The 20,630-nt window shown below is 42.4% G+C and overlaps 1 protein-coding gene across 5 annotated transcripts in view; it reads left to right on the forward strand.

The window, feature by feature from the left end:
* Positions 1–17,030, forward strand: part of BTBD10 (BTB domain containing 10) — a 46,899-nt gene extending 29,869 nt beyond the window's left edge. For all 5 annotated transcript variants that reach the window (XM_060261085.1, XM_060261089.1, XM_060261088.1 and 2 more), the window contains exons 2-8: positions 5,606–5,796; positions 6,542–6,827; positions 8,022–8,124; positions 10,363–10,483; positions 13,969–14,166; positions 14,880–14,990; positions 15,875–17,030. In XM_060261085.1, the coding sequence (XP_060117068.1) occupies positions 5,606–5,796; positions 6,542–6,827; positions 8,022–8,124; positions 10,363–10,483; positions 13,969–14,166; positions 14,880–14,990; positions 15,875–16,185 (1,321 nt within the window). In that variant the 3' untranslated portion in view covers positions 16,186–17,030. The remainder of the gene's footprint in view (positions 1–5,605; positions 5,797–6,541; positions 6,828–8,021; positions 8,125–10,362; positions 10,484–13,968; positions 14,167–14,879; positions 14,991–15,874) is intronic.
* The last annotated feature ends 3,600 nt before the right edge of the window (positions 17,031–20,630 follow it).

Below are 20,630 nucleotides of genomic sequence, written 5' to 3' on the forward strand. Positions count from 1 at the left end.
CCTGGCATTACAATTGTGAACTACTGCATAAATTATTGTGCTTTGGGGCCATTTTTCCTGAGCTAGGACAAAAATGTGTGAGCTGGAGGCTAAAAATCTGTGAGCTAGCTGATACTAACACAGCTTACCATGAATCTTTTGGGATGAAAAAATGTTTGCAAGAGGAAGGAACAAATTACAGGTCAGCATTATTAAGGTGTGAATGGCACCTCTGTGATGAACTGGTCCCAGTGTATAATGTCCAGGCATGCAAATAAGGTTGTGAGGGATTATTGGGTCTGTTGCTGATGTCACAATTGCTGCAACTGAGAATGGAGCTAAGGAGAAATGTATATTGAGGGCTCTTCAGCAGTTATACATGGAAGAAGCTGAGGCACTTTAAAGGTAACATGACATTTACTGTTAACTCTTCGTAGTAGTGCATTTGTTTTGCTGGACAAAGTCACTCTGACTTTTATCTACTCTACTTTTACTCTGGTAGGCTAAATGTGATTTGAAGTTTTACATCTGCACTGTTGTACATAGATGTTTTAACATTTCAGTTTTAAGGACTATGTTTTTCATTTTGAATAGGCTGGTGAGCTCCTTACTTGTACTTTGGCTGAAAAATGGAGTGATTGGGTTTGATTTTGGTTTAGAGTTGTTTTTTTAATTGTAGTATTGTAGTAGTTTAGTGCCAAACTATAGAAATATTGGGGAGGTCTTAAAAAACCAAATCTCACATTTCTCAAACTTTCTTTAGCTAACTGAACTAAAGCTGGCATATTTTAATAACAAATGTTTTCTTAATGTCAGTGAGAGCCACTGTGATGTAGTAGTTAAAAGCAGCGGACTCTAATCTGGAGAACCAGGTTTGATTCCCTGCTCCTTCACATGAAACCAGCTGGGTGACTTTGGCCCCAGTCACAGTTATTTCAGTCCCACCTACCTCTAGGGCTGGTGCCAGGCTTTTTGGGGCCTTAGCGAGGCTACCTATTTGCCCCCCCCCCAAAACCAATTTTTAAAAACAGAAGAAATATAGATAAAATGAATAGCACAGAACTTGAAACTTTTTACATTTTTATTTTAAAAAGTTTTTGATTTAAACTTGCCACTGCCTCCCTCTTCAGAGGTAGCTTGCCACTGCCTTCCTCAGCAACATGATCCTGGACTGCTAGGGTGGTCTGCCATCCAAATATTAACTAGGGACAAGTCCTGCTTAGCTTCCAAGATCTGATGAGATCGGATTAGCCAGCTTTTTATGGTCACATCTAGCCATTCCTTTTGATCTTTTGACTTTTTCTCTCCAGGACAGAACTCATTTCAGTAATGTACCTTCTCCAGATCAGCATTTCATTTCTCTTCCCATTCTCTTTGCCTAATAAGATCCATTTCTGAAAGGTGCTTTAAAAAAATAATAATTCTCTCCTGAAACCTCATTATAATCAGGTTTTTGCAGGGAAGTTTTAAGGAAAGTGCCTAAAAGACTTTGCCAGCTACCTCCACAGCCAAGAAGATGGTGCCCCCCCCCCCAATTTACCTTATTGGGAAAAAAACAACCAATACTCTACCTCCCCCCCCCCCCCGGCAAACCATGCACATAAATTGCCGCTGTTCCCTCAAAGCATCCTTAGGGATGTGCACAGACCAGAAATTGCTGGTTTGGTTCACGTACAAAACTGGACCAGTTCCTGGACCAGTTCGCAAACTGAACCACAGCCTGGTTCGTGAACCAGTTTGCGAACTGGTCTGGTTTTTAAAAAGCCCCCCACAGGGCTTCAAGGCTCCAAAATGGCAGGTTGTCTCCAGATCACTCTCCTCAATTAACCCATCAAGTTTGGTCCACATTGGGCTTTGGGGGGCTGAGTTACAGATCCCTAAAAAAGTCATTCAGTGCAATGCTTTTCAATGGGATGTCACCTCTGCTGGTTCAGGAGTGACAAAAACTGACCTGGGTGAACTGGAGGCCTTCAAAGCACACAATTCCTCCCCGGGGTGACCCTCCACATGGCCCACATGTTACATGCATGTCAGATTTGGGAGGATCCAAGTAGCAGACCACCAAGCAAGGTGCCTTCAGAAAACTTTTTTTTTGGGGGGGGGGGGAGTTGTCCAGAGCCAGTTTGAGACACTACAGTGTGGATCTGGTTAAGCTACAGGCATCAGACTCTCAGAGGTACCTCCCCACATGGCTGCAGTTGGCTATGTCTTCCTGGGACCAGCCACCCAGCACTGGTGACATGATGGTTGATTGGGGCCAAGCCTCCCATCCTACCTGGGAAGGTGACAGGGACAACCAAGCTTGGCAATCGGGACTCACTGCACTGCTATGGGAGGGGGCACTGATGGACTAGCTAAGGGAATATGTGGCAGAGGAGAAAGGATTCTTTTTTGGAGGAGCAGAAACAGTACTCCATAGCCCGGGAAGAGGGCATTTAGCCAAGCCCCCCAGAAATCTGTAGGTAGTTTGGGTGCTTGAGTGGGAGAGGAGAGAGGAAAACCCCCCGGCAGAGACTCTGGCAATGTAGGAAGAAATGGGGTGCTTTTTGGAGGAGCAGAAAGGCAACCCCACAGCCTGGGAAGAGGGAAGTTAGCCAAGCCACCCAGAAACCTGTAGGTAGTTTCGGTGCCTGAGTGGGAGAGGAGAGGGGATACCCCCCAGGCTGAGACTCAAGCAACGCAGGAAGAAACAGGGTGCTTTTTGGAGCAGCGGAAAGGAGACCCTACAGCCAGCATGCAGAGAAAAGGGCAGTTTTCAGAACCCACAAAAGTGAACATTCCACCCCTAAATCAAATCAAAAACATGTTTTAAAAGAAAAAAAAACTATCCACGTTTCCCACTCCTCACAGCAAAGAAAAAAAAAAGGGGGGGGAGAAATGTAGCTCTGAATGCAAGAAAAGGAGAAAAAAGAGATAGGTGATGCTTTTACTCTGGCAGTTTGTATAGAGGCCAGGAGCTTCAACAGGTTTCTCCACCCATCCCAGTAATCCCACCCCCCCAGTCCACCAAAATATATTCTTTCATGTGTGGCACAAGGAGAACAAGACTTGCAAAAACCAGACGCAAATAGAGGACAGAAATGTGCTTCCAGTGATTATATACATTTCCCCTCCCCCATCCTGAGGAAGTAAGATCAGTGCCTCTCATTAGAAATCAGATTTGCCTGACAGCTTCAGACTGTCACTACTGGTCCCTTGATGGCTGGAAATATCCCACCCATACCCACTTTTTGGCATGAAACTCCATGGGTGGAGCTTCTTTGCTGAGAGTGCACAAGAGGTTCTGAACTGGGCAGAAAGTTCGGAGACTTCCTGGTCCGAACAATGTGACTTTCGAACCAAACTGTCCAAACCTCGAACAAGGTAAAGTCCGGGCCAGATTTTAGCTCAGTGTTTGGGTCTGTGCCCATCCTTAATCCCCGTCCATGCACCTAAACTGACCCCTGCACATCCTCAGCCATCAAGAGTGCATATTGACCTATGTGGTACCAAACAGACTTCCAACTGCAGTGAAGGTTGGGGGTGGGGGGTTGCAGTAGCATTTGCAGCAGACCAGTACAGACTCAGGAGGTTCTTTTAAGTGTATTTGCTTGGCTCATAAGCAACTGGAGAGTTCTGGGGCTTTGAAAAGAGGGCTGTTGTTTCTACCCAAGGGCCTCCTCTGGCTTTCTCTGGAGAAGCGAAGAGGGAGAGGACAGCCATTTACCCTGAGATACGTGCCGTGGGAGAAACAAGCTTGGCCCGGCACTACTGTCTAAACTTTAGCAACAGAAAAAATCTCTTTCACCCTCCCTTGCACTCCCATTTTTTGCTCTGAATCTCTCCTGTGGCAGAGTAAATTAAACACAATCCTCAGAAGATCTGCTCGGAAGAATCCTCCTTCGGTCTATTCAGTGAGGCTGATCCCTTCCCTCAGCAAGTGTCCTAGGACTGCTTTCTTACAGTGAAATCCTAAGAGCACTTTCCTTAAGCCCCATTTAATAGACCTTGGTAGAATTCAGAGTAGACCTGAGGATTGCTCTGTTGGTCATTTAGCTTGGAAATGCCATTGAAATGGGTGTGGGGCTTAAAGTGTGGAAGTGTCAGCAGAATTCTGACCCAGTTGGGTAAGATCGAAAGATGTTGATTCCAAAAACCACTGAACATATACAGGGATGGATTAAACATTGTCTTGAGCCCCTTGAACCCCAAGAAACAGGCTCTTCTTTTCCCCACTCTCCAACTTGTTTCTTAACGCATTAATAAAAATAACACTACAACAGTGAAAAAGAAAGGGAAAAAAACCCTCCCAGTGTTCCTATTTCCTGGCGATGGTTAGCTAACTCTTTTAAGTGTGTTCCTGGACAGATTCCCCCCGTCTTAGAAATTAGGCATGTGTGGAGGTGTGGCAGAGCTTGTGAAGAAACCTTGGGCACCCTGCCAGCCACCAGGTGCCAAAGCCCACAGGGAAATTCTGCAGCCAAGTCCACAGGTGAAGGTGCGCCAGGGAGGAGCACACATGCACTCAAAAGAAGACCCCTTGTGGCCACCACGCTGCAGGGCACAGAGAGCAACAAGTAGCTACATTTTGGACTTGCTCAGCCGCAGTCTGTAATGGTAGTGAAGGGTCAGTGCTAGGAAGAAGAGCCTTCTGAAGCCTCACCACTGTTTGGCAGAAGTCCCACCTAAACCCAGCAGTGGCCCTCCCTCGGCGGTGAGATAAGCAACAGCAACTGTTCCGACAAGGCTTCCAGCAGCCCAGCCAGCTCAAAGGAAACAGCCCTGCTTGCTCACTCCTCACCTTTTCCTGCTCGCTTGCTCCTCCTGCAGCTAGGTGCCCCTGTGACCAGATGCTGCAGCAGCCTATGTGGCCAACTCCATAGCTCCGTCCCTGCCTACCTACCTCACAAGATGCCTCTTGTGGGGAGGGAAAGGGAATGTGATTGTAAGTTGTTTTGAGACTCCTTCAGGTAGAGAGAATATCTTTTTCATCATCATCTTCTAAACCAATGGTGGCCAAACTGGCTTAATGTAAGAGCCACATAGAATAAATGTCAGATGTTTGAAAGCCACAAGACATGAATGTTAGATGTTTGAGAGTCACAATAGGAAGGAAAATAGCTGGGGGAGGGAGTAGTGAGGGGAAGGTGGAAAGAAAGCAACTTTAAATGCATTCTCCAAGCCTCCAGCTGACTTGGCTTGGAGAAGTGATTTAAAGAGACTTAAAAAGACAAATGCCTTCTCCAAGCTGGCCAGTGGGATGGTGGGGACTTCAAGAGCCACACAATATGGGTGAATGAGCCACATGTGGCTCCCGAGCTGCAGTTTGGTCTCTCTGTTCTTAAACATTAACTCTCTGTTAGTGTGCCTCAATGGGATATGGAAGTTCTACAGAATTTTCTTTGAACAGGATATTGCCAGTTTTAAAGATAGTGGCAACAAGATAATCTTGGCACTAAACTTTTCCTTAGTACTTAAGTTTCTTTTTAAACTGGTATTCAGACACAGGAGTTGATATTGGAATATTACTGAGTTTGGGAAAGATGCTTCTTGCAAAATTGGACTAAAATATTAATAATATGCTACTATATAATTTGGTGCTTAATATTGATCAAAAGTTGACCTAAAAATTTATCTGTCTTTCTAGTACTTCTCCTCGTGTTGCTAAAGGAGATTACAACAGAATGAGTCTTCATGGTGCTAGTGGTGGGCATGAAAGGTCACGAGACAGACGTAGGTCAAGTGACCGATCACGTGACTCATCACATGAAAGACTAGAGTCTCAGCTCACTCCATGTATCAGAAATGTCACTTCACCAACAAGACAACATCAGGGAGGTATGTAATGAGGGAGCTGGAAATATGATCTTATACCTTTTAGCAGTAATAGTATGGAGAATGTAATGATTAAGCTACAGTTTTAAGAAATTCTCAGAGCTGATGTTTTTGAACAAATTGACTACACTTTTTGTGCTACTTTAAAAGTTTTGCAATAAGATGTTCTCACTGAAAAATGAACATATGAAGCTGCCTTATACTGAATTAGACCCTCAGTCCATCAAAATCAGTATTGTCTACTCAGACTGGCAGCGGCTCTCTAGGGTCTCAAGCTGAGATTTTTCATGCCTATTTGCCTGGACCCTTTTTAGTTGGAGATGCCAAGGATTAAACCTGGGACCTTCTGTTTACCAAGCAGATGCTCTACCACTGAGCCAACGTCCCTCCCCTTAGTTCCTTAGCGATCCACAAGCACCAGAGGGACAACAGCTCTCTGTGCTGTGGTGATTACACTAGTGAAACAGAGGGTTTTGACCAACAGTAGAGATCACCCAGCAAATAGTGGAAGGTCCTCATCTCCATGCAGAGGCATCTACCACTGTATTATCCCAGTGCAAGTCACCATTGTGAATATAGGGATGATTTCCTCCTCCCCTGAAGTACACATATTTAGCCTTTGTTGCCACCATATCAGTCCATTATGACTGAGAAATCCTTGAGTTCATCTAGCTTAACACAATGACACATGCTTTATTTTGTTCTTAATAATACAATAGCATGTAAAATGTTGTCTGTCTCTTTCCAGAGCGTGAGAAAGATCACAGTTCATCTCGACCAAGCAGCCCTCGTCCTCAGAAAACCTCTCCAAATGGTTCCAGTTGTAGTCTTGGGAACAGCAGTAGAAACAGTAGCCAGTCAAGCTCAGATGGGAGTTGCAAGAATGCAGGAGAAATGGTTTTTGTTTATGAAAATGCCAAAGAGGGGGCTCGGAGTATAAGGACCTCGGAGAGAGTAACACTGATAGTGGACAACACTCGATTCGTTGTAGATCCTTCTGTGTTTACTGCACAGCCAAATACAATGTTGGGCAGGTCAGCATGGTTTTGATTTCATAATTGGAGGGGGGTCTCTGAATCACTGCTAAGAACCAATGTCTTAGTTCTGTATGTTTTTCTTCTGTTCTACTTAAGAGCATCCTTTTGCTATGAAAAAATATTGTGAGCCTTGCATCCTGTCAAACATTTCAGTGCAGTTTCCTAGTGCAGATACTTAACAGAGTTCCACTGATGTCAGTGGATTTCTTATTTAGGATTGTATTATTAGTGTTTTGAGATGGTTGTTATTTCTGACAAACTGCAACTAGTTGCCAGTTTTTAAAAGCCTTGATAAGCCTGTCTTTGGTTCAGTTTATTCAAAGGAAAAATAGCTTATCTGACTGTTAATCCTCACCAGTTATATTTTAATGTGTGCTTCTTCCAGTGACAACTTGAGTAAAATTACATATGGTAGTATGATTCTGCACTGAATTGCCAGTCTTATTCTTGGGTAGTATTTAGTACTGGGGATCCAGATAGAATATTTCATGTAGCTACAGCTGTCTGTTCCTCTAGAAAATGCTTGGAAAAAGACTGTACTTATGTGGTTTCCCAATAATATAAGGTAAAACTGCTCCATTTGGCTGAATTGCCTTGTATGCCTGGTGGTGTTAAGACTTTTAAGTACTTCCTTGAACTGTCAGTCTTCAAGAGATGTCTGTCTTACCTGGTGTTTGTGAGACATCTGGACTTTTGCTAGCCTTTGTGTTTTCAATGAGGGCTACATTGTTTGCTGGTTCTACCTAGAATAGTAGGTATCTGACACCAGCATCCTTTAAAAGCTACGTGCCTGCTCAACATTTTACACAGGATGATAGCGGGATTGAGTCTAAAAATCATAACCTGAAATATCCACTCTCTGCCTTTGATTTTTAAGAATTTTGTATCAGTCAGCCTGATGAAGAGTTCTGGTCAGCTCAAAAGCTTACTGGTAGGTCCTAATAAAAGGTATTACATGATTTTGGTCTTGCTGCACTAGAAGACAGTTTTTTAGATAAATTTATGGACATACTCAGCAAGGTTGGACCTTTCAGTCTTAGAAGGGAAGAAATAAGCTGTTGTGTGTTGGCTACAAGATGCTTGTTATTTGACTGAAGGCATGAATCCATCCATGGAATTTATAGTAGGTCAAAATAATTGTGTTTTAGGAGAATTCATCTGCAAGGACTGGTCTTATTTTTTTTAATATAGGATGTTTGGATCAGGAAGAGAGCATAACTTCACACGGCCCAATGAGAAAGGAGAATATGAAGTGGCTGAAGGAATTGGTTCCACTGTGTTTCGTGCTATTCTGGTGAGATAATATTACATGCAGTTCTAGCTGTGTTCACAATTTAATATACAAGATAAATTTTTAATTTTTGTGGACTCTTACGAATGCTTGAATGTTTCTCCCATTGTTTTTTGAGTTTGTGCAGGTTTGTAATTGAGCATGAATAAGGATTCCTGCAGGGCAATGCTTTGTTGTTGATGGCATCCCTCTGTTTCATTGTTACATAAATTGAATGACTTTTTCTGTAATAGGAAAATCTTTTATAGTGCAGTTGTTTCCAGCTGTGTAATCAGAGGGGGTTAGATACTGAAAGACAAGGGTTATAAAATATTTTATCTATTCTTAAATCTTTTTAGCTGATTCTAATAATAAATGTCTTTGGTCCTATGTAAGAGCTTATTTTTATGCACCTTTCGTAAAACGGTGAGCAGAGAGCCAGTTTGGTGCAGTGGTTAAGTGTGCGGACTCTTATCTGGGAGAACCGGGTTTGATTCCCCACTCCTCCACTTGCACCCGCTAGCATGGCCTTGGGTCAGCCATAGCTCTCTGGCAGAGGTTGTCCTTGAAAGGGCAGCTGCTGTGAGAGCCCTCTCTAGCCCCACCCTCCTCACAGGGTGTCTGTTGTGGGGGAAGAAGGTAAAGGAGATTGTGAGCCGCTCTGAGACTCTTCAGAGTGGAGGGTGGGATATAAATCCAATATCATCATCTTCTTCTTCAGTTGAAATAACTTCTTTCGAAGTGTTTTGCCCCACATCCCAGTACTGAGGGCATTGGCTTTAGGCCAGTGGCTTTCTGGTTCAGGAAACCCTTTTTTCTTTTTCTTTTCTTTTTATATTAGCTTGGCTGCCATAAAGCCCACTGCGAGACCCCTGGCAAGCATTCTGAAGTGTATATGGTTCATGGGTGTGAGGGGGTGGTGGTAATGGTCAGGCCTGTTGGAACTTACTGTTGCCCATATGAATGTGTTCTAGAGCATACCCAGCGCTCTTGTGGCTGTCCTTTGCACAGGAAAAGCAGCAAGCCTGAGCAGAATTTCTATAGGAAGTGTGCACTACATCTTCTAATTCAGATCTTCTAATTCAGGTTCCCTGAAAAGAGCTGGAAAACTGCTCTAGGCCAGTGGCCTCCAATTAGGTTACTAAAACTGCATGTGTCTTGTTGCCCAACCTGTGGAAGGCCTGGCTAAATGTTGTGATATTACTTTTTTTTTTTGCGGGGAGAGAAGGATGGAAAGATAACAAAAGTATACAAGCAAGATGACTGCAACAGCATCCTGCCTGTGTTCTTCAGCAACTGATATAAAGAGGCATACTGCCTTTGATATTTGAAAGAATAGATATCCATCATGACTAGTAGCAGTCATGACTAGTAACCATTGATTACCCCATCCTTTATGAATTTATCCACTTACCTTTTGAAGCCTTTGAAGTTGGAGACCATCATCACATCCTGGGCAGTTAGTTCCACAATTTAAGTATATGCTATGCAAAATAGTAATATTTATGGCCAGAGAGAACCAAAGAAGACAATCTGAAAAAGAGGGACACACACATTAAAGAGGGCGAGGCCATAAAAACAGAGTCGTGTGTTAGTCTAGGTTTAATGGTGGGTCTTAGGTGTGGAAAGGTTGACTGTCGCTATATGCTACTTTATGGGCCTGCAAAACAAGAAAAGGTTAGCTTATGTGAAACGGAATGTAAACTCAGTTAACATTCTTAAGTGGCTTTAAAACCCTCATATTGTTGGGAAACAGCTCATGTGGGAAGCAACAGCCCCAAAGATACCTAAACAATTTAGGCCTTACAAGCTAATAGCAACTCTTTCAATTGCTCCTGGAAGCTAACAGGTGTCCAGTATAGTCTTCGCAGCCAGTAATCCCATGTGATTTTTTATACCAGCATCAGACATGAGAGGGCTGCTGCATCCTAGATTGGCTCAGATTTTAGGATGATTTTTAAAGACAGTACCATGTGAAGGCATGGTAGTAACATGGGGATGGATGGAAGGAATACATCTTGCACACAGTGAAGGCTTCTGTTGGTGCAGGGAGCTAATTCCTCTGGTAAAAGATGCATGTTGTCGAGTAGAAAGATTCAACTGTGGTAGAAATGATTCGTAGGATTTGACCTTTAGTTCTGTCTTAAAGACAACAGAAAAATATTAGGACTTGAATAGAAAATGTTTTCAGTGCAGAACAGAAGTGGTTTTCCCAATGTTATCATTGTAACTTACCATCATTTCTACTCTTTAATTTATTAGGATTATTACAAAACTGGAGTGATACGTTGTCCTGATGGAATATCAATTCCTGAACTAAGAGAAGCTTGTGACTATCTCTGTATTTCTTTTGATTATAGTACTATCAAATGTAGAGACCTCAGTAAGTATAATGCATAAATTGATTTTATGTGTTTAAATATTTAAGATATTTTGATGTGACTAAAATATGTCCATATACAATACTTTTGTTAGTGGGGAAAAAATAGCAATAGTCCCAGGTTCCTGGGCTGGATGTGGACAGGCAGGAGACCAGCCCAGTTGGAAAGAGACAGAAACTTGTACATTGTTCTAATTAATTCAGTTAAGCAACAAAATGCTAGATAACAAAACTGCTCAGCATATATCAAAACAGTGTACATGTACTGATCAATAATAAAGAGATCTCTTTGGCTGCCAAATGAAGGGCCCAACTGGCAATCAAAGAAAGCAATCCACAGTCCCTAAATTTAACACTTTATATATCATTTGGTTGCTGAGTGTTTCCAAGGTGGGTGTCACACAGAATGTCATATGAATTATGATATACAGACCTTTCCTGTTGACCGCATCATAACCATTGTTCCCTCTTAGCTGTGGAGACGTGTAAGCAAAAGTTCTATTTTGTGAGCTACTGGCTTTAAAGTTGTGAGTGAGAAATTTGGCTACTCTGCATAAATTAGTTTGCTTCGGGGCTATCCTTTTTGAGCCAAGACAGAAATGTGTGAGCTGGAGGCTAAAAAAACTGAACTAGCTCACACTATAACTCAGGGGGAACACTGAACATAACCCATAACCAACTGTGGGTTATCAGGACAGATCAGGCGTCATTCAGATAGCATGAGAGGCTGGCCTGACCTCAGTGTTTTGGAGCTGGTATACTCTGTCTTAGAGAATGTAAACGAACTAGAGGGTACAATTTAGCCAGTTGCAGAATGTTTCTGAGAAGCTGGCAGAGCTGAACTGCAGTGCTTTCTGGGCCAGAACCATAATCCATTCATAATAAATTATAGGCCTTACCAGGGCATTTTTTGTAGAAAAAGCCCAGAAGGAACTCATTTGCATATCAGGCCACACCCCCTGACATCACCATTGATTCATGCAGGGGGGTTTTGTAGAAAAGCCCAGCAGGGACTCATTTGCATATTAAGCCACACCCCCTGTGACACCAAGCCACTGCATTCCTGTGCTTTCCTGCTTTAAAGACAAAGCCCTGGGCCTTACCATCCTTAGAGAGGACATTGGGAAAAGCAGATTTCAAATCTCCATCCAAGTCAAAATTCTGCCACAACTTTTTAGACTGGTTTAAAATGTTGCATACAGCTGTTGTAATGTGTATTTCTGCCTGTGGAAAGTCATTGTAAGGCTTTATAAAGTGTGGCCTTACAGTACTTATTTCAGTCATGGGCTCATTTAGCTTTAATTTTTACACTGTGAGAGGTACATTGTGAATTTTCAACATGCCCACATATACACATTAGATTTTTACATTAATAAAAATGTCAGCAGTCATATTGCTCCTTTTCCCCCTAGAGCAACATGTATGTTGCAGTAAGACAAATCCTTAGAAAGAAATTGGATGCCACTACTGATCTGGTTGGATCTGTCAACTGCCTTTGGCACAGTAGACCATTTGGTCGTGGTTAACTGCCTGGCTTCCCTGGGTGTGAGGGGTACAGCCTGGAGCTGGTACTTCTCATTCCTCCAGAGTCGGTCTCAGATGGTAATCAAGGGTGGAGAGAGGTCTTCACTGCCCAATGTTATTTAACATCTACATGCGTCCTCTAGTGGAGATCATTGGGAGGTTTGGAGTGGGGTGCCATCAGTATGCAAATAACTCCCAGCTCTGCCTCATATTCGAGGAGTGATCAGTAGCTGGAATTCCAGTCTTTGCCTCCTGCCTGGATACAATGGTGAGAGCTGGTTGAGGCTAAATCCATCTAAGACAGAAATCACGTGGCTCAGGAAGCCTGAACTGCTGGGGTGGTCATTTCTATCAACCCTTGATGGGATCCAACTCTCTGCAGTTAATTCTGGCAGGAGTCTGTGGGCTTGGCTTGATTTTTGCTCTTTCTTGACAAATGTGTTCTTGGTGACAAAGACTGCATTTTACCATCTTTGTCAGTCCTGCCAACTGGCTTCCTATCTATCTAGGGTGGACCTTGCCATGGTAATTTATGCAATGGTCACCTCAATACTGGACTACTGTACCAGGGCTGCCTTTGCAGATGCTTCAGAAATTGCAAGTGGTCCAGAACAAAAAAACCAGATTGCTGACAGGAGCATCCTGGTCAGCGCATATAACACCTATCCTTCAGCAGGTGCGCTTTCTCCAATTAGTTTCCTGTGACAGTTCTAAGTGTTGTTAGTACTTATCTTTAAAGCCCTAAATGGCTTCGTACCTTTGCAACTGCTGCTCCTGGCATGCCCTCCCCATCTTCTCTGATCATCATCTCGGAATTTATCATCATCATCATCACATTTTATTTGTATCCCGCCCTCCCCGCCGAAGCAGGCTAAAGGTAACTGGTCCACAAACTCTACACCTTGTGTTAAGAAGGGTGAGACCTTCTCAGTAGTGGCCCCTGTACTGTGGAACCAGCACCTGAAGAGGTTTACATGTTAGGCCTTGACCTGGATAGTCCAGGCAAACCTGATCTTGTCAGATTTTGGAAGCTAAGCAGGGCCAACTGTGGCAAGTACTTAGAAGGGAGACCTCCAAGGAATACCAGAAACAGGACACGGAGGCAGGCGATAAGCCACCTCTCTGAAAAAATGTCCTAGCTGCACCAGTGGTCACTAGAAGTCACCATGATTTCCAGGCATGCAAGCTTGTGCACGCAAACACACACAGCATTAAAAAATAAAAGGAGAAGCATGCCTTGAGGTGCCTCTCTAGGTTGTGCAAAGCATGCAAGGCCACTCTTTTTTTGGCGGACTTTGAGTGATCGTGATCTGCTAGGCAGCTGGTAGATTATACTTCAGCTGTGTCTTCACCATTCATGCAACCTACCCTGCTTGATAGTGGATAGATTTTTTTTTGCGGGGGGGGGGATTTTTATATTTTTTATTGGTGTGTGTGTGCGCATCTGAAGTCATGGCAGCCTCTGGTGACTGACCCCTACTGGTGGCATGGAGGGTATTCAGAGAGGTGGCTGAATAAAACCTGCCCCTGCTTCTGGCTCTGGTATTGCAAGGAGGTCACCCATCCAAGTACTTGCCCTGTTTATTTTCTGAGATCTGATGAGATTGGGCTTGCCTAGCCTATCCACATCAGGGCAATAGTTGATAGATCTTAACCAGGATAGATTTTAATCATGTTATATTTTTGAAGTTAGTTTATTGTATCTTTATCCTGTTTTTATCAAGTATATTTTATATGCTGTTGACTGCCCTTAGTCTCATTCAGGGGAGAGGGAGCAGGACATAAATTTGATAAATTAATTCTAAAACCTTTCAAAGTGATAAGCATGGTTCTTGTTTCTCTGTGTTCAGTTGAAGAAATGTATGAATTTCTGAGCAATCAGCTTGTTAGGCTTCCACACAACACTTGTGTGCTCCCTCCTTTCCTGAGCTTTCTATAATATCACTTGATGCCTTTGGTTTCAGGTGCTCTTATGCATGAATTATCAAATGATGGTGCTCGGAAACAGTTTGAATTTTATCTTGAAGAAATGATACTCCCTTTGATGGTGGCCAGTGCTCAAAGTGGAGAAAGAGAGTGTCATATTGTGGTGCTCACAGATGATGATGTGGTAGATTGGGATGAAGAGTACCCTCCACAGATGGGAGAGGAGTATTCACAAAGTAAGTCAACTTAAACTGAATTTAGGATACCTTCCTTGATACTACTACCAACTGGCTTCTTTTTCATTTTAAAAAATGCTGCTGAATTATCTACACAAATAAGATTAATTCTGTGAGTGGATGCTGCGTGTTTAAGGATCTTGTTCAATATAGAAAATCTTGAGCTAAAGCTTTTATATTTTCATAATTTCTTTGATCCTTTTTAACTTTTGTATTTAAGCCATTGATTTACAGGAGATTTTTTTGTCTAAGTTTTATCAGTGGATAGAGTAATTTATATTGTAATTAGATGAGTAATTTAAATTGTAGAGTACTTTAGTTGGTTCAATAAAATAAACAGTGAAAAAGATTCAAGTTGGAAAGCTTTTGGGTACTGAAGAAGGGGGATGTCTGTTCCAGGTTCTGTGCAATTAATAATTTCTTGTTGATTAAAATGCTGTTTTGCCCTATTCAGTTTGCACAAAGTATAAAGGCTCTAAGAGAGACTGCTGGAAAGAAAGTACAATAGCAAAGCTTTTCACAGTTCAAACAATCATTTATATTTCAATGTTATTTTTTAACTTAGGAAAATAGATACAAAAGAGATTATTCTAATTTGCTTGTAAGCAACCTTGCAAGCATTTCTTGTGCAGAAAGTTTTGTTAATATTAACATTTATTGTAGAAACAGGATTAAAAATTATAGTATAATTCAATAGATGTTTTCTTTTCCAGTTATTTACAGTACAAAGTTGTACAGATTTTTCAAGTACATTGAAAACAGAGATGTAGCCAAATCAGTCCTGAAGGAAAGGGGTCTTAAGAAGATTCGACTAGGTATAGAAGGTAATGATTTTGTAATTACTTCCTGAGCCAAGCCACTAGAAGATTGTGTTCTTCCTCTACACCAGTGGTTCCCAACCTTTTTGGCACCAGGGACCGGTTTCGTGGAAAACAATTTTTCCACAGACCTATGGAGGGGTGGTACTGGGATTTTTGCTACCCCAGGCTGCTTCCCACACCCTGTCCCTGCCCCCCATGGGGGTCTTTAAATAAGGGGAAGGCAAAAGTCACTGCCTTGCTGCCCCTTCCACCCACCCAGGACCCGGGCGGATGAAAGAGGTGGTGCTTTGGAGCAAGACTGTGCTGCCCCTTTCAGAAGGGCAGAAGGCATGGTGAGGCTGCTCTGCCTTGCTCCACAGCCCGGTTGCTAGCAGGCCACAGACCAGGACTGGTCCGCGGCCCAGGGGTTGGGGCCCCCTGTTCTACACAATTGAAATTAGGGGTGGTATGGAGACAAACATCAGACAAGACTGTAGGAAGTGTTAACATTGATCATGAAGTGTCCATTTTGTTAAAATTAAAATATTGGGGAGCAACAAGGCATGATCCTTTGTGTGGACCTTCCTCCAGAAGGTGCTTTCTGCTAGTATTTGGCCTAGGGTAAAATTTGCTTTCCCATTGGATCACTCCATTTTGGGCTTTCAAAATAAACTCTGGTTTTGCTTTTCTGGTCCTGATCCTATGTGGTCCTGATCCTGTGCTGCTTGCAGGCACAGAACACCAGGGGTCACTTCAGTGAGGGGTGGGTATGTGCTAGTGGAAATAGAAACAGTGAAGATTTCTGTGCAGCCATAGGCAGAATTATGAAGAAACTATTCCACCTTGGATGATTTGTGTCAAAATGCTTAAGAGCACCATAAGACATCTTATTTCTTTTGCTATTTCAGGTTACCCTACGTATAAGGAAAAGGTTAAGAAGCGGCCTGGTGGGAGGCCAGAGGTAATCTATAATTATGTCCAAAGACCTTTCATACGGATGTCATGGGAGAAAGAAGAAGGGAAAAGTCGACATGTTGATTTCCAGTGTGTAAAAAGTAAATCTATTACCAACCTGGCAGCAGCTGCAGCAGACATTCCCCAGGACCAGCTAGTAGTGATGCACCCCACCCCCCAGGTGGATGAGCTGGATATTCTGCCCATTCATCCACAACCCAGCAACAGCGATGTGGATCCTGAGGGACAGAACCTGCCACTCTGATCCGGATGGTTTAAACAAAAGCATGCTATTATAAAAATGAAGATGCTGTATTGAGCTCATACTGCACTGCAATTCCAGCTTCTATCCATTGTGTAATGAACATAAAATGTATTAGGATATTGCAGTATGGACTTAACAAAAGACCAAAGTGGGATCAGATTATGGCTTTTAGGAGTACAAGTGTAACATCTTGAGGTTTGGTTATATACCTGCATTTGTTTACCAGTAGGTTTTGTGGTATTGGTTACTTGTATGGTGGACTGTCCTCATCCCAAGGCTCTCTCAGAAATATAGCAGGAGTCAGAGGCTATTGTTCATTTAGTATTTTGTTACACAGTGGGCAAACTGCATATTTAAAATTGATAGTGGCACTTTATAAATGGTGGACAAACAGAATTCTCAAAGCCATTTTTATAGTCATGCACAATGTTGACTCTTAACAGAGTGCTTCTATCAGACTTTCTATTCAGCTAAATGTAAATAGTTTGTTCTGAAGAGAAGTGATGAGTCTATTTAACTTTGTTCTCTTATGGATGAGCACAAAATTAATTCTTGCCACTTGAGGTTTAAGGATTGTGAGGCTGCAATTCAACCACCTTTTTCTTTAATTTCTCCGGTAAAGGGTTTTTTCTTGTATGACGTGAACCATGTTGAAGGGTCAAGAACAACCGATAGCGGCTTTATCTGAAAATTTTGCCTTACCTTAAATCTGTTCACAGAAATATTTATTTACGGAGTTTTTTTCATAAGTGTCATGGAATAGGAAAATGCAAACTGTTCATTCTTCATTTATTAACTGATTGTAAACTCGTTTTTCATTCAAATAAAAATTTCCATTATTTTAATATCTGTGGGAAACGTATTCAATTCATTCCCCCCCCTAAAATTGACTGCTCCAAACTACGCTCTCTTTCTGGCCTTAGCAGGATATAGTCTTCCTGAAATCTACGTTTTGAACCTGAATAAATCCCCTTTTCCAGTGTTTCCAAAGTCAAATCACTGGGAATGAATAGGAGTGCAGGGTAAAGGTGGGAAGGAATGTGTCCAGCTCCTTAGCTATGATCTTTTCCATAGCTGAGAGGAGGTTGCTTAGAGACTCCTCTCCTAGTTTGCAAGTTTGAACACTGATACATGCCTGACAGTCATGATCCACTTTGGCGCCCACAGCCAGTAATCCACTGCCTTAGGCATGACACTTTTGGGATCTGTTTTCTCTTACAAAACATTTCTTTTTGCCATACTCACTTTTTCCCATTTGCTGTAGCTGTACTTAAAAGGCCGATATATCAAAATGCCTTCTGTTATATGTAATCTGTACACAGATGCATCTGTAATGGTATCTGTACAGATTAATACAGCAGAGGTTGCCAATTCCTAGGGCTTCTGCTTTACCAAAATGCTAAATTCTTGAGGACAATAGAAGGTTACAGAAAACATCCAAATGTACAAAAATAGGGTGGGCAAATAGTAATAAATGTAGAGACTTCCAAACATCAGTTGTGCCGTGATAAGTAAGAAAAGACAAGCAGGTGATTCCTTCTTAAGTTGTTTCCTGCTTGTATTAGTCATAAAACAGGAATGAATGTGGAACACTTTTAAATATTCTGTTAACTTGCAATAAAAAAGGCCATTGCCATGCTGGGAATTATTAGGAAGGGAATTGAAAACAAATCAGCCAGTATCATAATGCCCCTGTATAAATCGATGGTGCGGTCTCATTTGGAATACTGTGTGCAATTCTGGTCACTGCACCTCAAAAAAAATATTATAGCATTGGAAAAAGTGCAGAAAAGGGCAACTAGAATGATTAAAGGTTTGGAACACTTTCCCTATGAAGAAAGGTTAAAACGCTTGGGACTCTTTAGCTTAGAGAAACGTTGACTGCAGGGTGACATGATAGAGGTTTATAAGATTATGCATGGGATGGAGAAGGTAGAGAAAGAAGTACTTTTCTCCCTTTCTCACAATACAAGAACTCTTGGGCATTCAATGAAATTGCTAAGCAGTCAGGTTAGAACAGATAAAAGGAGGTACTTCTTCACCCAAAGGGTGATTAACATGTGGAATTCACTGCCACAGGAGGTGGTAGCAGCTACAAGCATAGCCAGCTTCAAGAGGGGGTTAGATAAAAATATGGAGCAGAGGTCCATCAGTGGCTATTAGCTACAGTTTGTGTGTGTGTGTGTGTATATATATATATATATATATATATATATATATATATACATTTTTGGCCACTGTGTGACACAGTGTTGGACTGGATGGGCCATTGGCCTGATCCAACATAGCTTCTCCTATGTTCTTATATTGACCTTTATACAGGGCACATGTGGCCAAACAGCAGCTTGAGAGCCACATGGGGCTCTTTCACACATATTGTGTGGCTCTCAAAGCCCCCACTGCCCCATTGGCTGGCTTGAAGAATTATTTAAATATATTTTTTTACCTCTCCCCATCCATCTTCCTTCATGTCTTGCAGCTCTCAAGACGGGAAGGAAGAGATATTAACTTTATGAAGGACACAAACATAATTAAAGATTTTTTTAACCTCTTAAAACATGCTTAAAACATTAGCATTCTTTGGTCTTAAGGGTGCTTTCTTTGTATTTCTCCCATGGGTTCCAGGGAACTGGGCAAAGGAAGCTCTGGCTCTTTCCTTCTTTCCCCAGGGGACCAAGAGGGGGAAGAGCCTCAGCCAATAAAAGGAAGAGAGGCTTGACTCAGTACCTCTGCTGTGCGATTGAGAGCCTGGCAAGGCAAGCTATCCCTCCCCCTCTTCATCCCCAAGGGAAGAGCTTCAGCCAATGGGGAAAATAGAGGTTTTGCTCTGTAGCTCCTATGCGATTGAGCAAGCCTGGCAAAGCAAGTGAGAGGGAGAATGAAGCAGACGGCAGCCAGTTGCTCGGGGGCCTGATTGGAGCCCTCTGGGGGCCTAATTTGGCCCCTGGACCGCATGTTTGATACCCCTGTTCTATGTAGCTCTTACATTAAGTGAAATTAAACCTTAGAACTACAGTCAGATACTGTGAAACATTGCACTACCCTGTTTTGAAAACCTACTTCCCTCCAGCTTCATCAATCCTTGTTCCTCATGGCCTATTACTGATCTTTTCAGCCCCTGCATTTGTATATGATTATGTACCTATATTTTGCTAAATCCCATCCTACATTTTGCTCATAGCAGGCAATCATTTGAAGCATTCTGGAAGGAAGGATGGTGTTTCCAAGCCTACTCTATCCTGTGTGAAAAGGCTTATGGATTTCATATTACCAAACTTTGCAGGGCATTGCTGCTGTTGTATCTGCAAAGTAAGCTTGGGTTAACTTCAGAGGCTGTTGGTGCTGAATATTGCAGCTATATAGGTTTCTGCTTTATTAAACAAGGAAAGCTATACTGGTTGTCTGGGCCTCCTTCATTTATATAAAAGTGTTTTCTTAGGGAGAAAACTAAACATTACTTAGTACCAGTTCAGCCGAAGGTATCCTTTCCACTTGTGTCTGGTAAAGCAGTATGGGTCATGTCATCCTGCCAGAATGCGATAACCTTTTTCCTCAGCGGAATGTATCTTGTTTTGAAGAGAACTCCTTATATAAGTGTGTGCTTTTCCTATGTAACTGTAAGGCAGGATGACTGTGGAGTCAACTCAGTGATCCCTTTTCTGGTTAAACATTAGGAAGCACTTCCTGACAGGGTGGTTCCTCAGTGGAACAGGCTTTCTCAGGAGGTGGTGCGCTCTCCTTCTTTGGAGATTTTTGAGCAGAGGCTAGATGGCCATCTGACAGCAATGCTGATTCGGTGAATTAGTCAGATCATGAGAAGGAGGGTAGGAAGGTTTGCATCAATGCTGAGTTCTTGTGGCCCTTTCTTACCCATCTTGGGGTCAGTCAGCAATTTTTCTCCACATCAGTTTGGCCAGGGATCCTGGAGGGTTGATGGGTTTCTCTCTCTCTCTCCTTCCCTCCTTCTAGGTATGGAGCAGGGGTCACTGGGTGTGAGTGGGAGGTATTTGTGAATTTCCTGTATTGTGAAGGGTTGGACATGACAACCCTGAAGGTCCCTTTCAATTCTATGATTCTATGACTTCTGTGATGGACCAGGGGGAAATGATAACAACAGCAATCTCATTATAGCTGCACCAAGGTAAGAAACTGTGGACTACCTAAAAATTGTGTGTGGGGTGGAGTTCTATTGGAAGTCTTCAGATGCAGGACACTGTTGGAAGCAAGGAGTTATGAGATGTTTATAGTAGCTTGTATGAAAATTCTTGTATGGCTGTAGTTGTTAACTATATGTTAGCTATCACCTGACAGGTGATTTTGATTATTTCAACTAGACTGACCAGAATAGATTCGTGTTCAGATTTTTTTTTTGCACTGCTACTATTTCTAACCTCATTTTAAAACTTCATTCAGAAACTTACTTTTAATTCATAAGTAAATCAGAA

This window comes from Heteronotia binoei, chromosome 21 (assembly GCF_032191835.1).
Source record: "Heteronotia binoei isolate CCM8104 ecotype False Entrance Well chromosome 21, APGP_CSIRO_Hbin_v1, whole genome shotgun sequence".
Taxonomy (NCBI): Eukaryota; Metazoa; Chordata; class Lepidosauria; order Squamata; family Gekkonidae; genus Heteronotia; species Heteronotia binoei.